This window comes from Panthera tigris, chromosome B3 (genome assembly GCF_018350195.1).
Source record: "Panthera tigris isolate Pti1 chromosome B3, P.tigris_Pti1_mat1.1, whole genome shotgun sequence".
Classification (NCBI taxonomy): Eukaryota; Metazoa; Chordata; class Mammalia; order Carnivora; family Felidae; genus Panthera; species Panthera tigris.
The window spans coordinates 120,225,211-120,240,278 of NC_056665.1; the positions used below are offsets into that span (position 1 = coordinate 120,225,211).

Consider the following 15,068-nt stretch of genomic DNA (forward strand, 5'->3'; position numbering starts at 1 on the left):
CAGTGCCACTCTAGGACACAGCCCTCGTGAGCTCAGGACGGTCTTCCCTCACCCCAAGCCTCTGAGGATGGCCTTCTGCTTCTTCTCAGCATCTGCCCCGCTGCCTCCTTTATAATTAGTGTGCCTTCTGCGCCTGCCTCTCTGGGGCTGGCTCGGCACCTGACCAGCTGCAGGGCGGGCCCAAGCCGCGTCTGCTCAGCCTCTGTGTCACCTCCAACAGCTGCAGAGAGTCTGGGCCTGCTTCCTGTTTGCACCTGCAAGCCTCCACGGCATCGCCCGTGTCCCGCTGTGCCCTGGCCCCTCCACAATATCCCAAATAGTATCTTGCTCCCTGTGCCGGGCTTGCTCCCAGCCTGACCAGGCTCTGTGGCCCGAAGGTCGCCCCTACCTGCTAGGGTTCTGCTGCTGCAGGCCAAGCTGCCCAGCGTCCGTGGGCCCTTGCCCTGGTTCTCCCCAAGACTGCTCGCTACCTGTGTCCTGAGTCTCTGTACAAAATCCACATCTACTGGCACCCATATGCCCTCGCATGCATCTGGCCCATTCATTCTCGGCTCTGGATTCCAGGCTGGATGCGCCCTTGTGACTCAGAATCCCTCCTCCCTGGGACTCCACCTCCTGACCCGGATCGTAAGGTCCGAGCCCTTCTCTCTCACCCTGGGCTCTCTTCAGACCTCTCCTGCAGGCCTCAGTTTTCCACCCTCGTGGCCACTATCTCCGGACTTGGTGGTTGCCCAGGGGGTTGGGGGGTTCAGCCATCCAGGTGCTGGTGCCTCTGGGAACCGTGGGCCCCTGGCAGAGGCTGAGCCAGACCCACGGGAGGACCCTGGGCAGGATGCACTAGCCCTGCCTCTTACTTCGGCTTCCGCCCCGCACGGTAGCCACATCCTAAGGCAAGGCGCTCCAGGCGGCCACAGGAAACGGGAGCGGGAACCCCTCGCCAGTAACCACAGGCTCCTGGACCTGGCATGGGCCGGCTCCCAGTAGGGCCTTTTGCACCTTCAGCTGGAGCTGCTCCACCCACCAGCCACCTACTCCTCGTCCTCCTCTGCAGCCAGGTTCCTTTCAACTTCCCAAGTTCCCCCACTGACCCCCCTCACCCTGCCTGCTCCCTCCCACTCCCACTCCCCACTGCCAGGTGGGCCTGGAAGAGGTAGTCCGGGTGGTGAGGACACCTGCTGGTAGGAAAAGCAAACAGAGCTACTCCCAGGGTCCCTGGCCCAGCGCGGCTCACATTCCTCCTTCTCGGGCTGTCAGTTTCTCAACATCTGCCAAATCTCTCTCTCTTGTATTGAGGTTTTTTAAAGGTCCGTTCAGTAAACACACATGACTTCCACACGTGTACAAACACACACACGCAGACGTCTCACCCAGAAGCCTCCCAGCCTCTCAGCACAGACGGGAGCCTCCTGGGAGGACACACTCCCAGACATATGTCCTCTCTGCACCCACGGCCACACCTCCCACCCACTCTTCCCGTGACACGCAGACACAAAAGGGCGGCCAGCAATCATGTACACGTCCAGAGCCACAACCCTGCTCTCCCCGTGTCCACAGGCCTGGAAGACGCCCATTTTGAGCACATGAATCTGTCTACTGTACAAAGCCAGACTACACATCACCCTGAAGCACTTGTACGTGTGAACGTAGGTGCGTGCCTTTCAACCACGCTCACAGCTCACGTGGGTCATGTGTGTGGCATAGACCGAAGGGCCTAGACAGCAAGCAGCTGGATCTTGCCTGGGCTTCAAAAAGCTTGACAGACATTAATCTAGGGCAAGTGTACCCTTCTTCCCAAGGACTGGAAAAACTAAACCAAAGACGCGTCACAATGAGTGGCGAAAACAAGGGAGAAGACCGAGGTCTCCAGACTCAGGGAGCTATAAGGGCTTTCAAGAGACCCAGCCCTGTCCCTCTATGGCATCCGTATGCTCGCAGTCGCCTATCCCATCACATGGGCCAGAGCACAGATGTGAACAGGACGGCACGGTGTAATTCCAAAGTAAAATCAGTCGAGGATGTGATGTGAGTTCAGCAAGCCACTCAACTCCAGGGCGCCTGGCCTCCCAGAAGCCCCCGGCTCTTCCCACAATGGCCCGGTCTCCCTCCCCAGCCACCCACCCGGCCCCAACTGTGCATCACGCCTCCTGAGCCTTGGTGTGGGTGATCCCGGGGCACCCTGCTGTGAGGCCCCCGCTAGGCCCCCCCTCCCCAGGAACTCCCCACTCCTGCTCAGACCCTCTAGAGCAGACACCCCAGCGAGAACGTGGACTTACTGTGCTCCGCCAGCCCCTGGATCATGTCGAATTTATGGATTTCTTTGGCATAGTACTCCGACTCGGTGTTTTCCTGAGTGCAGCTGTCCTCCCTCTCCCCCTGCATCTCCTCCAGCAGCTCCCGGGTGCTGTTGTAAAGGGCCAGGACCTGGTAGGGGACGTGGGTCATCACCGATGGCTCGGGGGGACTGGTGAGCCTGAGCTTGCTCAAGATCTGTCCCCTAATGGCTTCCACCCTCTTCTTCTTGATGTGGCCAAAGTCCAAGGTGGTGCAAGTGGACAGAGAGAGGCTGACCGTGGCAAAGTTCAGCAGGGCCAGGACCACCAGAGCCCTGTGCAAGTGCATCTTCATGCGCAAGCTGGGGAGAGAGGCCAGGGGGGCTGCGAGGCCTGGCGAGGAGGAGACCCCAGCAGTCGTGCAGAAGGAGGGAGGAAAACCAGGCGGCCTCCCTAGATCCCGAAGACTGAGGCTTGGCAAGAAGGTGCATGAACTCACTGCACTGCGAGAGCTTCAGGACTTCCAGGAAGCGCTGGCAACCCTGAGCGCGAAGAAGCCGACTGTGTGCCTTGTAGCTCTGGGTTTCTTCTCCATGTGTCTAAACAGGTTCTGCTGGGCTCTGACTCCCAGCAGGCCAGGTGGAGGGCAAGCAGAGGGCTGGGAGGGGTGGCGAGGCAGCTGGGAGTGGGAAGGGAGCTGGAGTTTTTCCTTAGGTAAAAATAAATAGAGCGGATATCTGATATTGCCAAATGCCGCTTGGCGATGGGGAGAAAGTGGGTATTTTAAAGAAGGAGCAGAAGGACCGTGGCTGGGTCCCAAAATCAAAATCCTTGCCTTGCCCTGAAGGAGGGTAAGAAAAGAGAATGGAAAAGAAAAGGAAAAAAAAAAATTGTTTAAAAAAAAAAAAAAGTCAGATCACCAGTGAGTAGGTGGGGAGAGGCAGGGCTGGGCCGCGCTGGCCCAGCTCAAGGTGGGGGCAGCCCGACACACTTGTCTCTCGGGCACACCATTCATGCTTTCTCTTTTGTTTACACTTCCTCGGGGGCTTTCTAAATGACTTTGTTCACGCTGCCTCTCCTCTTCATTGGCTGGGAAGTGGGGGTATGTGCAATTGGAAGGCAGGGAGAACAGGCCCCAGGAACAATAATCCACTTGGACGCCCAGGGTCACCAGCACCTCGGCTTGTCTTCTCCCTCGGCCATTGCTTCTGTTCCCTGCTTCTCTTTAAAAAATAAAAAGGCAAAGAAAGAGAAAATAGAAGCCAGTTCACTGCACGCCTGCTCCGGAAAGCTGTTATTCCTTCTTTCTCAGGCTTCTTCCCCTATCTCTCCCCTCGCTTGCTCATTCCCTTGGCCTTGGCTTTCTGCTTCCCTCCCTTCCTCTCCCTGCTGCTTCTCCCTCTCCTTCTCCCTCTCTCTCTCTCCCTCTCCCTCGCTCCCTCTCGCTCCTCTCCCTCTCCCTCTCTCACACACACATGCACACACACTGCTTTCTCTATTTCTCTCTGCTGAAATTTTATACCTCCCTCCCATGACGTCTCTGGCCCGGGTGGGGGAGGGAGGGACCAGCGCACGCAGCCTCTTTTGCAGCACGATTTTAATGTTTTAAACAGGCACAGGAAAAGCCGAGCCCATTTGAAAAATACTTTGCGAGTCCTCTCGCTCGACGTGGTAACTGAACTTTTTTTCCCCTCTTGGAGTCACTCCTGCTACACGTTGACTGTTTTTCTGGAAAGTTACTCCGACGAATCCCTTCCCTCCTTCTCCCCCAGCTCCTTCGCCCTCTCGCCAGCTGTCAGTCCGTCCTCTCGCCTCGGGGCCCGTCTCTCGCTCCGGCCCGGGCCCCCCGGCCCCCGGGCCGCCCCCGCGCCCGGCGGGACAAGGGGCAGGGACTGGGGCAGGGGCGCGCGCGGGGCCCGCTCTGGGGCGGCCGTGCCCACCCTCGGGGGTGGGGGGCGACGCCCGGCCGGGGAGCGGGGTTGGAGGTGGGCTCAGCTCCGCGGCGATCCTGGCCCCGATTCTTCACTGACAAGCCTGGAGTCGGGCGGCGGACTGAAGCTTGGAGATGCTCCAGGGCCATTGAAAATGGTGGCGTTTTCCGGCAGATCGAGGGTGCCCTCTGGCGAGGCGAGGCCGCCAGTGAAGGAGCGCGGCGGGCCGGGGCCCGGACGGCGGGCAGGGCTGGGGCGGGGGGGGGGGGGGGGGAGGGACTGGAGGGGGGTGGGCTGGAGAAAAGGGGCCGCGGGGGAGGGCGAGGGCCGCGGGACCGGAGCCTGCGGGGACGGCCTCCCTCTCGGCCCGACGTGCGCACAAGTGCACCTCTCTCTTCTCCCGGCCCCGTTCGGCAGCCGCTCTCGCAGAAATGTCCTCCAGATGTTCGCAGCCTCCCTCCCCGCCGAGGGTTCCGCAGGGAGCCGCGCCAGCGAGCGCAAAGTCAGCAGTTGGCCCCAGCCCATTTCCCAGATGGGTGAGGGGAAGTTTTCCCTCCGCTCGCTCTCGTTCCTCTTCTCCAACTAAGCTTCTGGGTCTTTTCCCACGAGAAGCTCAGAGAAGGCAAGGCGCGTTGCTTCCCAGCAACACAGCCTCCCGATCACTCCTGGGAATCAGTGCTGCTTCCAGCCACCCCACCCCACCTCACCCAGCCTTCCTGGACCCTTCCTGTGAGGTCAGTTCCCTGCTCCTGGCTCCTAGGCCGCTGGGATGTTCACAGAATTCCAGTCTACTGTTGAGGAAACTGAGGCAGTCTACTGTTGAGGAAACTGGACAGGCTACTGTTGAGGAAACTGAGGCACAGAGCAATTTTTTTTTTTTTAAAGGCCACATGCTTATGGGTGGCGGAGGTGATAGTTCACTCAGCCCCTCTAGTTTGGGTAGGCATTGTTGTCATTTGAGTAATGAGAGGAAATCTAGGTGTAGAAAGCTTAAAAGTAATTTACCTACAGTATATAGCCAGTAGGTGCCAACCTTGAGATCTGGAGGCAGGAAGTCTCTTGCCAGAGTCTATGCACGTCCCATGCAATACTGCCTCTGAAATTCAGCCATCATTCGAGAAATATTTATGACATTCAATGTGTGCCGGGCCCTGTTCTAGGCTCTGTGGACGCAGCAGTGAACAAAACAAACTAATAAACAAAGCCCTTGCCCTTAACGGAACTTACACAGGGGGTGGGTAGGTGCATGGGAAAGGCCATAAACCAAGTAATTTATGTATTATGATAAAAGAGAAGTGCCATGGCAGAAAATAAAGCAGGGAGGTAGAATATGGAGTGCCTGGGTTGGGACTGCTGAAACTTGAAATAGGGTGACAGCAACACAGCTTGTTGCTGTGTTACTGAGGCCTTTAAGCAAACACTTGCAAGATGGGAGGAAAATTAAAATTATATCCTTCTGGACTCCACCTCTACCAAATCACCCTCCAGGGGTGGGGCCCTGGCACATGTGTTTTTAATAAACCTCACAGGTGGGGCGCCTGGGTGGCTCGGTAGGTGGAGCATCCGACTCTTGGTTTCGGCTAAGGTCATGATCTCATGGGTTCATGGGTTCGAGCCCCGCATCCTGCTCTGCTGACAGCTCGGGACCTGCTTGGGATTTTCTCGCTCTCCCTCTCTCTCTGCCCCTCCTCTGCTCTCTCTCTCTCTCTCTCTCAAAATAAATAAACTAAAAAAAAAAAAAAAAGAGTAGTATAATAAACCTCACAGGTGATTCAGGTGCTCAGCAAGGTCTGGAAGCCACCGTTCCAGAGCTTTTCTTTCTGCCCAGAGTGAGCACCAGGCACCTTTTGCTTTCAGCAAGGCAGGGAAGAAATGAGAGTAAAGGTTTGAAAACTGGCTTTAAGGTGGTGGCAGTGTAGCTATGAGCTCACACAAAGCAGGGAAGTAGGTTATGGATTTTGGAAAAATCCAAAGAGTAAGCCCTTCTTCCTCATCTGGTACCAAGGAAGAAGAAAACAAAGGATTCATCGGAGCCTATATTTCATCTGTCTCAGATTTTGGCAATGGATGTTTCTTCAGATTAAAATCTAACCGGGTATTTTCATTGAGAATCAGATCTTAGGGTAATCTCTAAGAGCAATTACAAGGGAGGAGACAGGTCCAGAGGGCTCTGCCTGGCCACACAGGTAGTTATCAGCAGAGCCAGGATAAGACCTCAAATCTTCTGACATCCAAGCAGTGCTGTTGCTGTCACAAGGCATGTGAACACACGGCCCTAACCAGTAAACATGTGGGGATGCCCAGTTGAATTGAGTAATTTATTGGGTATTGAAGAAATGCTTGCAATCCACTTTTAAGGGGTGCCACTTCCACTCTCAAGTCCTCACGTTTTAGCAGTGGTCATCTTGACCTTATGCCCAGCATGATATCTTGCTCACTTTTTTTGACCTTATGCCCAGTGATATCTTGCTCACTTTCAGGACCATGAGACCATCTCTCTGGGGGTTCCAGCTGATCAGGACCAGGGACCTGGCCAGTGGTGTTGACCTGGGGATCTTACATGAAGAATCAATGAAGACTCAACTTGCTTGCCCCATTAGGCTGGGAATTGGAGGGATATCTTCCTCGGTTAGCCTAGGAGAATGGCTGGTACCCAGTAATATGTGCAGGAGAAAAGTACTCTTGTAAGATCTGGTGTCACAAAGGCACCTGGCGGGGGCACCTGGGTGGCTCAGTTGGTTAAGCCTCCGACTCTTGGACTCTTGATATCTCATGGTTTGTGAGTCTGACCCCACATCGTTGGGCTTTGTGCTGACAGCATGTGGCCTGCTTGGGATTCTGTCTCTCCCTCTCTCTGCCCCTCCCACATGTGCACTCTTTGTCACGGTCTCAAAATAAGTAAATAAACTTAAAAAAAAAAAAAAGGAACTGGCTCTGCTGCTTAGCACTCAGATGATTTCCCTCAAGCCACATCTTTGCACCTTCGTATATCCTCAATTGTTGAATGCAGATATCACTGGTGCTCACTTTGTGGGGCTGTTGGAGAGATTACTTATGCTTTTGAATGTTATCACTACTAAGGTATTTGACATCTTTGTTCAGCCTCTTCGTAAAGTTCTTGAAGGCAGAGATTGTATATATTGCATTTTCTATTAGAAACTATTTGCACCTGACACCCCCCCCCCACTCCCCCACCTGTAAGCCTGTTTTCTTTACTGTCCAATGGAAACAATACAACTCATCTTGTTTTTCCACATACGGTTATTATGCCCTTCATGTGAGCTAATAACTGTGAAGGTCGTTTGTACATTGCAAGGGCTATATAGGAAGCTAAATAGGAAGGATCAATTTAATTACTACTATTAGCTAATGCTTTGCACTTAATATTTAAATTAAAAATTTTTTTAATGTTTATTTTTGAGACAGAGCACAAGTGGGGGAGGGGCAGAGGGAGAGGGAGACACAAAATCCAAAGCAGGCTCCAGGCTGTCAGCACAGAGCCCGATGCAGACCTCGAACTCACAAACTGTGAGAAAAAGGGCCTGAGCCAAAGTTGGACGCTCAACCGACTAAGCCACCGAGACAACCCTGCACTGAATAATATTTAAACAGATCTACAAGTGTAGACAGTTCCTAAAGACTAACATTTTTTCACTGTCCCACAGGACCAGCCTTAGCGGGATTTAATATCTGGAGGTTTCTTCCAGAACTGTCAAGCGAGGAAGTTTAGGGAAGTTTTGGTTTAAATTCAAAGGTGGCACACGGAATCCAGGAATGATGCCACGGATCCTTTAAATATTGAGATGAAGGGGCGGAGCCATTGTCAGGGACGCGACTGGGCCGCTTGGTTTCCAGGAAGTGACGTCAGGCGGCCGCGGAGATGGAGGACGTGCTGGACTTAGGCGAGGAGCGACGCCGCGGCTCGGCCACCTCCGTGAGGATTGACTTGGGGATTTGGGGCTAGGATTTGGCGGGTGGGGAGGAGCGACCTAGCCGGCTCGGCGTCCCTGAGGCGCCTCGGCCTGGCCTGTCCCCAGCGGCCGGGCCCAGAGCCGCGCAGGGGTGAGGCCGAGGAAGAGGCGGCCTCAGCTGCCCCGCCCCCGGCCTGGGGTGTGCTTTCTTTAAAATTCTCCAAAAGCAGAAAACAGATCCTGCGCCTGCAGGCCTCCGGAACCGGTGGGAAATTTCCCAGCCAGTCTGCGCTTTCTGGAGCCCCGAGTGCTAACTCCCCTAGAAAGGACATATCTGAAGGGTGATTGGGGCGGGGTGGGGGGGAGATCCTGGTCAGGGTCGCACTTGCACCTACCCTAGGGCTTTTTCCGTGGGACTTCACCTGCCAGAAGTTCATGGTAAAAACCGCAGTGTTTTAACGCCTGAAAAGAAGGCAGGCAGGCTGGAGTGGCCTTTTCTTGACCGGAGTTCCCACGAGGAGGTGGGCGTTACTTCAGTTTTATGATTTAGGAAATCAAGACTCGGATTTCTAACACGGAGGAATGGCTAGGAGCTGAGGTCAAATGGAGTATGAAGCTGCTTACTGGGTTAAAAAAAAAAAAAAAGCTAACATTGTGTGTCAATTATAATAAAAATTTTTTTTTAATTAAAACAAGTGAACCCTCCCGAACCTCGGTTTCCTTATCTCTAGAATGGAGACGTTGGTATCTACTTCAAAGTGCTGCAGTGAAAATGAAATGGAATAACGCATGGGAAGCATTTAATCCAGTGCCTGACATGAGATCTCTGTTCCTTCTAGAGGAAAGTCTAGCTGCATTTCTTTGGGTAGGAAAGATCTCTGGTAGTTAAGAGAGAAACTTGTGATCGTTAATCCAGGAATTTCATATTTTCCTATTAAATAGAAATGATGTCAGGTGCTTTGTTTTCAGGGTTTGGAGCATTTTTGAGAAATATATTCAAGTTACTCAAATCCCATCCTCCACCACGTCTTCATACGTCTTATCCTTGCTTACCTTCCCAGAATTCTTGTCCTCATAGTGGCTCAAAGATGTTTGGGTCAGCAGCGTTCCCCATCTCTCCTTACAGGGGCCCAAGATGGGTCGCCGAGCTCAGCAGGAGTCAGCTCAAGTGGACAATCATCTCAGTAACAAGAACTCCTCTTCGATTCTGACTGGAGAGGTGGGTGTTACAAAAAAATGCTAAGAGTTAGTAATTGCTTTTTTTCTTTTTTTTTTTTTTTGCAAGTTTATTTATTTTGAGAGAGAGAGAGAGAGAGAGAATGAGAGAGAGAGAGAAAGAGAGAATCCCAAGCAGGCTCCGTGCTAACAGCACAAACCGTGAGATCATGACCTGAGCCAAAATCAAGAGTCGGTCGCTTAACGGATTGAGCCACCAGGTGCCCCAGAGTTAGTAATTACTTAATCAGCAAGGATTTGGTATTCCATATGGCTTCTCGTTGACACCAGCCCTTCCTCCTGTCTTGATTTGGGGATTCCCTTCCTTGGCATTTGTCCTATTTGCAGGAAATGACAGAAGAACGTTTTTCTTTGATGCCAGAGTAGTTTCTGCATTGCTTTATATTCTCAGTGGAGAATGTTCTTCAGCTTGCTGAGGCAGGGGTAACTGGGAAGTCTGAAAATCCCGGAGAAATCCAGGTTTTTATTTCTACCGAATAAATGCCAGTGAGGCATGCTGATGACGTAAGGTTGGATTACACAACTGGACGTTTGCTCTCAGCGGTGACCTGCACTTTCTACAGTTTTCAGGCAGGAAGGGGATTAGTACTGGCCTTACTTTCCTGGAAACTTCTCCGAGTGCCCTGGAATTGTGGGAATTTATCCAGCTGCTCTGTGGAGGGTGGGTAATCCTGATGAGCAACACTTTTAATGCCAGGGCGCTATTTTTGGAAGTTTACGCAGAGCCCCTTTGCACTTTCCTCTGTTCATTTGAGCAAACTTTGCCCTTTTCAAGAGTCAGTTTCAGGGTAATCCCTCCGTCAGTTCTTCCTAACTCCTCCAGGCCATCTTAGGGCTCCTTCTTCTTGGTGCCCGTGGTACCTATTATAGAACGCGTATATGTTCTCACGTCGTGTGCTCATTTTCTTTTTATGGATCTGTTTGCCCCACGAGACAGTTCCCAAGCAGCAGGAAACCTGGCTTCTCAGTTATCCAGCTCGTTGGCCCTAGCAGGTATAAGATAGATGAAGGGATCTACGCGGCAAAGCCGTTATAATGGGCTCGGCAGGTGCATGAGCAAAGCATGCTGGGGACAAGACACAGACACAGCTACTTACATATCACATGTGTTGGGATGTTCTTCACCCTTCTAGGAAGCAAGTTCTCCAGCATTTCTGTACATGGCCCTTTCAGTTTATCATTCCCTTTCTCACTTACTATAGAAAGGGGTTGTGGGAAGGTTGTGGGAAGGGGGGGGTGGTGGCTGTTTGTGGCACATGTCCCCTGTATCACTGCCTAGCGAAAGCTAGTGATACTGGAGAATACCCGGTATTGCCGGATCCTCTGATTTTCCAAGAGATGCTGGCCATCTAAAATGTGGTGAGAAAGCAACACATTTTTACAGGTTAGCAACCAATTATGACAACTCGTCATATGGACCAGATTGGGCCTGAGGGTTGTCAGTTTGTGATTTTGGCCACGGCACCTACATTATGGCGCTTCTTATGTTGTATTCTAATTGTTTACCTGCCTGGCTCCCTCACAAGATGTGAGCTTTTGGAAGTCAGTTTGTGCTTTACCATTGTACCCCTTTGTTGATCACAGTGCCCAGCGTGGAACAGGCATGCCGTTGACAGTACAAAGACTCGGGGTGAAGTACACCGTGTGCGATGGGGCCCTTAGAAGCTGAGAAGGAGTGTTGCAGGGTGGGGGTTGGGGTGGCGCACTGGAAGCACAGCTCAGGGGAGCCGTGGTAGAATCTAGGAAGACGGTGAGAGAACACATATACCCAACACTGGGTATGGAACTGTGGTCCATACTGCGACTCGAACAGCAGTCGTGGATGTCTTTAAAGAGAACTGGGCAAGCACGTGACTAGGTTAATGGAAGTCTCCTCTTGGCCTCTGGCCGCTTTAGACTGTGGGTCTACAAGGATGCATCTCAACAGCAAATCATTTATTCCTTTGTCCAACAAATATTTATTGAAGTTTACTGTGTGCCAGGTACCATTTTACAGGGTTCTCATATCTCAGTGATAAAAAGGGACAGAATCTCCTGCCATCATGGAACTTCTATTCCCATGATCACTGGCAGCCAGAAGGACTAATCACACGTCTGCTTAACTACTTAACTGTGAAGGAGATTCTAGCCGCCCGTCATGGTTAGGTGGTGGGCCAGGAAGGATGTCCTGGAATGACCTGACGGCCTTGAGGCTCTGTGTCACCCCCACACCAAATCAGCTTCTAGGCTGGGGTCGGTAGGCATCGTTCAGCCGCCCATCGCCTTCCCCTTGGCTCCCAGCTGAGAGTCAGTCCTGTGAGTACCTAACTTCAAAGTTGCAGACTGGGATGAACTTTTCAGGGTTTCAGCCTCTCTGGAATACCTACTGATTTCCCCAGGGATACCTACCTCTGGGCCTTAGCATTTTTCTGGGAGAACGTGATGAAAAGTCATTCTGTTCTTCACCCAACTGGTGCCTGGCTGTGACATGCACATCAGAAATGCAGCATTCCTGGTCTCCCTGGGCTGTGTGGGCAGCCTCCCTCAGGGCCAGATGCTCACTGTGCTGTGTGGGACATTTTGGCTGTTTCTTTCTAAAATTAGATCCTGAGACTTGTGTGTGTGCCCATTTACATTCCGATTCAGAGTGTATGACTTGATATATTTTTCTTTGCCCTCTCGCTGACTATATTCTAGGATGAAGCTATCCATGAAAACGTACTTAATGGTACCTGGGGGCGGTCAGACAGCTGCAGTTCCTGTAGAGTTAAGTAGGAATGATGATTTTGAAGCAGGGTGGTGGAGTTGGACGCTCTGGTGGAGGAAGAAGAGGCGCATCCTACCAGAGTAGAGAGAACACACGGCTTGGGCAGACCAGAGCCTGAGACCCGGCTCTGCTAATGGCCTGGATCTTGAACAAGTCCACTCCTCTCTCTAATCTCCCATTTCATTATCTGGCAGGTGGTGGTAACAATACCACCAGGTTGCTGCGGGGATTACGAGAGGGATGCATTCGACCGTGCTTTGGTAAACTGAACAGCACTACACACATGTGCGTTCGCTCGGTAAACTAGCAAATAGACGGGCACTGGCCAATGCTTTGCCATTTCTATTAAAGGACAGCGACGTAGGAGGATGTGAGCCTGGGTCTCTTGTCAAACTGACTTGGAAGTCCCTTCGAGGGCTCTGACTGATTTATCCACAGGTAAACTAGTAGTGATCCAAAGCAGTGTTTGTGCTTCCTGGGTGTGCGGGCATGCCTTAGGAAGAGTGAGGAAGAGCGCCGGCCTCAGGGTCATACGGGCCTGGGTTGAAATCCTGGCTCGGCCACCCATGAAGCCTAGGACTCCGGGCAAGTTATTTAACCTCTTTCAGCCTCAGTTCCCTCATCGATAAGCCGGGGATAATCATTTCACATCCTCCACAGGGCGGCTGAAAAGAAAACATGAGATAATAGATGCAAGCCCTTCACACAATCTGGCACATGGCTCGCAGTTTGTTACTAATCATTATTATCTCTCTGCAACTTAGATGTTCTTTTTATTTTGCCTTAACCCCTTCTATTAAGATTAAAACCTGGGAACCTTTGGGTTGAATGTGGCATACGGTCAGGTCTTGTTTGATCCGCACAGCGTTTAAAATGTTTTCATTGGGTTGTTTATGAATTAGGAAACTTCACGTGAAAATCCAGATTCTGGGCTTCTCTTTAAAATCAGAAGTTCTGGCACAGTGGGAGTGCTGGGCCGGCGTCCCCCCATGGCGACAGCTGGCCGGAGCTGGCTGGCACCGATACCGGTGCTTGCTTACATGCGGCCTCCCTTGTCCAGTTTGCCACTCCTTCTTTTCGTACACCTGCTCAGATTTACTCACGTTTCATCTGCCGTGTGCTACTTCCATTGAAGTTTAAAACTCCTGGTCTTTCAGGACGGATTGATTTTCAGGTACCCTTGTGTATCTCTCAGTATTGAATTCGACCACATGGATCAGAAACTTGACCCCAGTTTTTGAATCAAGCAGGCATGAGTCTTCTAATAGCAGGAAGTCCAGTGGAGGGCAGAACAGGGCAGGTGCAGTGACTGGGCAATATCCTGCATTACCCCGGGGCCTCCTGGCTTCTGACTCCGCCACCTGCGGCTCGAGGCTTGTTCTCACTGTTATGGTTGTGAGCTGGCTGGTGGTTCCCCGGGCATCAGATCTGCATTCTAGGTAGGAGGAGGGGCCATAGTAGAAGAGTTCAAGGTGCATGCCAGCTAAGTTTGTTCCTTCTTATGAGGAAAACAGTAGCCACAGACCTCACCAAGTAGACTTCTAGTTACGTTTCATTGGTCAGAACTGGCTCTTAAAAACCACCGTAAATTTCAAGGGACTTTTCAACCAGGCATGTTGCCACAGCCATAACACTGGGTGGGGTTTGGAGTTAGGGAGAAGAGGAGAAGGGCTGTTGAGTGGGCCATTTGCAACCAATGTGTCATCATTCTTTCAAAAAACAATTCATACAAAGGTTTTATTCAGAGATTTGGGTATGACAGGAAAGAATTATTTTTAGTAATAACAACAACAAATCCACATTCCTCTCCAGATTTCTAATTTAAAGTTGTGTAGAGTTCGGTGGAAGATTAGATGCCCTGAAATCCCAGGATACCTGCCTGAGTTGCCTTTGTCAGCTCTTGTGGATCTTTTCCTTCTGCCCATTTTCTCTGTAACCATTTGGGCCTTTCCGCCTCTAGGATCCCGGTGGCGCAGTCCAGGTTGTTAAATGCTTCCTCCCTCTCTGAGAGGAGAGGGAATGTCTCTTTATTTGCTTAGTCATTCTGGAAATTTCAGATAATTTCAAAGAACGTCAACTGTCTAGTTGTACTGAGTCACCTGAAAGATGAGCTCTTGGTGAAGTTTTACTAGCTCGGAGTTGGTTAGAGTTCTAGTTCCTGCTTTAGACGAAATTAGGTAACGAACATAACGTGCTTAGCCCAGTACCCGACGCACGGGAATCTCTCAAAAAACAGTAAGCACCAAGAAAGTTTATGACTGCACTCTTCTCTTTTTGGGGGTTATGGGGCCACCTGTCACAAATCAGGTGTGGATCATAGATGCCTAGTTCAGCTGGCAGTTTGCTATTGGTTTGGTATTTGGTATGGGTGCTGAACAATTACGGTTGCTGAGAATTGTACTGGAAGATGATTCCATGGTGAGTGTCTTCCTGCCTGCAGTGTCTAACTTCCTCCTGTCAGGGCAGCTCTGAGAATTGAACTGGATTTCTCTGTTTGACCTTTCACCTTCTGTTGATTCAAATGATTCTGCTCTTACGCAGCTCCTTCAAGAAAAGACCAGGGCGCTCTCTACCATGATGTTACATTACCGGACGATGCTGTTGGCGGAAAGTAATCTCGGGCAAAACCTGCCCAGGGCTGGCCTGTCTTTTGGATGAACACTTCTCACTTGGGTCTAGACCTCTTTGCGGCTTAACTTTTGGCTTGCAGATTGTCCTTTTAATAATAAGTTTGGTTTGCATTGTAACAGCTGCCTCCTCTCTGTTAATTGCACACAATGTCCTACGTAAGCCTCACGGGAGCTCTTGAACTGGGTGCTCCGCTGACCTCATCTTACTTTGAAGACACTGAGACTTTGAGAGGTTGGGTGACTGGTCCAGAGTCATTCAGCTCATCTCCGACTCTAGTCTCGTCTCTGTGACTCCAGCCAGGTGCTTCTCCACCACCTGACCTCTTCTACCTGCCGGACAGGTC

At 51.5% G+C, this 15,068-nt stretch overlaps 2 protein-coding genes across 5 annotated transcripts in view; one reads left to right on the top strand and one right to left on the bottom strand.

Moving 5' to 3' along the window:
- TGFB3 (transforming growth factor beta 3) overlaps positions 1–9,224 on the bottom strand; it is a 30,008-nt gene extending 20,784 nt beyond the window's left edge. Inside the window, exons 1-2 of one of the 3 annotated variants that reach the window (XM_042990173.1) lie at positions 9,166–9,224; positions 2,274–3,493 (exon numbers count right to left, since the gene is read on the bottom strand). In XM_042990173.1, coding sequence (XP_042846107.1) covers positions 2,274–2,625 — 352 coding nt within the window. In that variant the 5' untranslated portion in view covers positions 2,626–3,493; positions 9,166–9,224. Of the gene's footprint in view, positions 1–2,273; positions 3,675–9,165 lie in introns of those variants that run through there. The other 2 variants (XM_042990174.1, XM_007095032.3) reach the window with 2 other exon arrangements.
- Positions 8,071–15,068, top strand: part of IFT43 (intraflagellar transport 43) — an 80,515-nt gene continuing 73,517 nt past the window's right edge. For both annotated transcript variants that reach the window (XM_007095030.2, XM_015543347.2), the window contains exons 1-2: positions 8,071–8,135; positions 9,239–9,331. In XM_007095030.2, the coding sequence (XP_007095092.1) occupies positions 8,082–8,135; positions 9,239–9,331 (147 nt within the window). In that variant the 5' untranslated portion in view covers positions 8,071–8,081. The remainder of the gene's footprint in view (positions 8,136–9,238; positions 9,332–15,068) is intronic.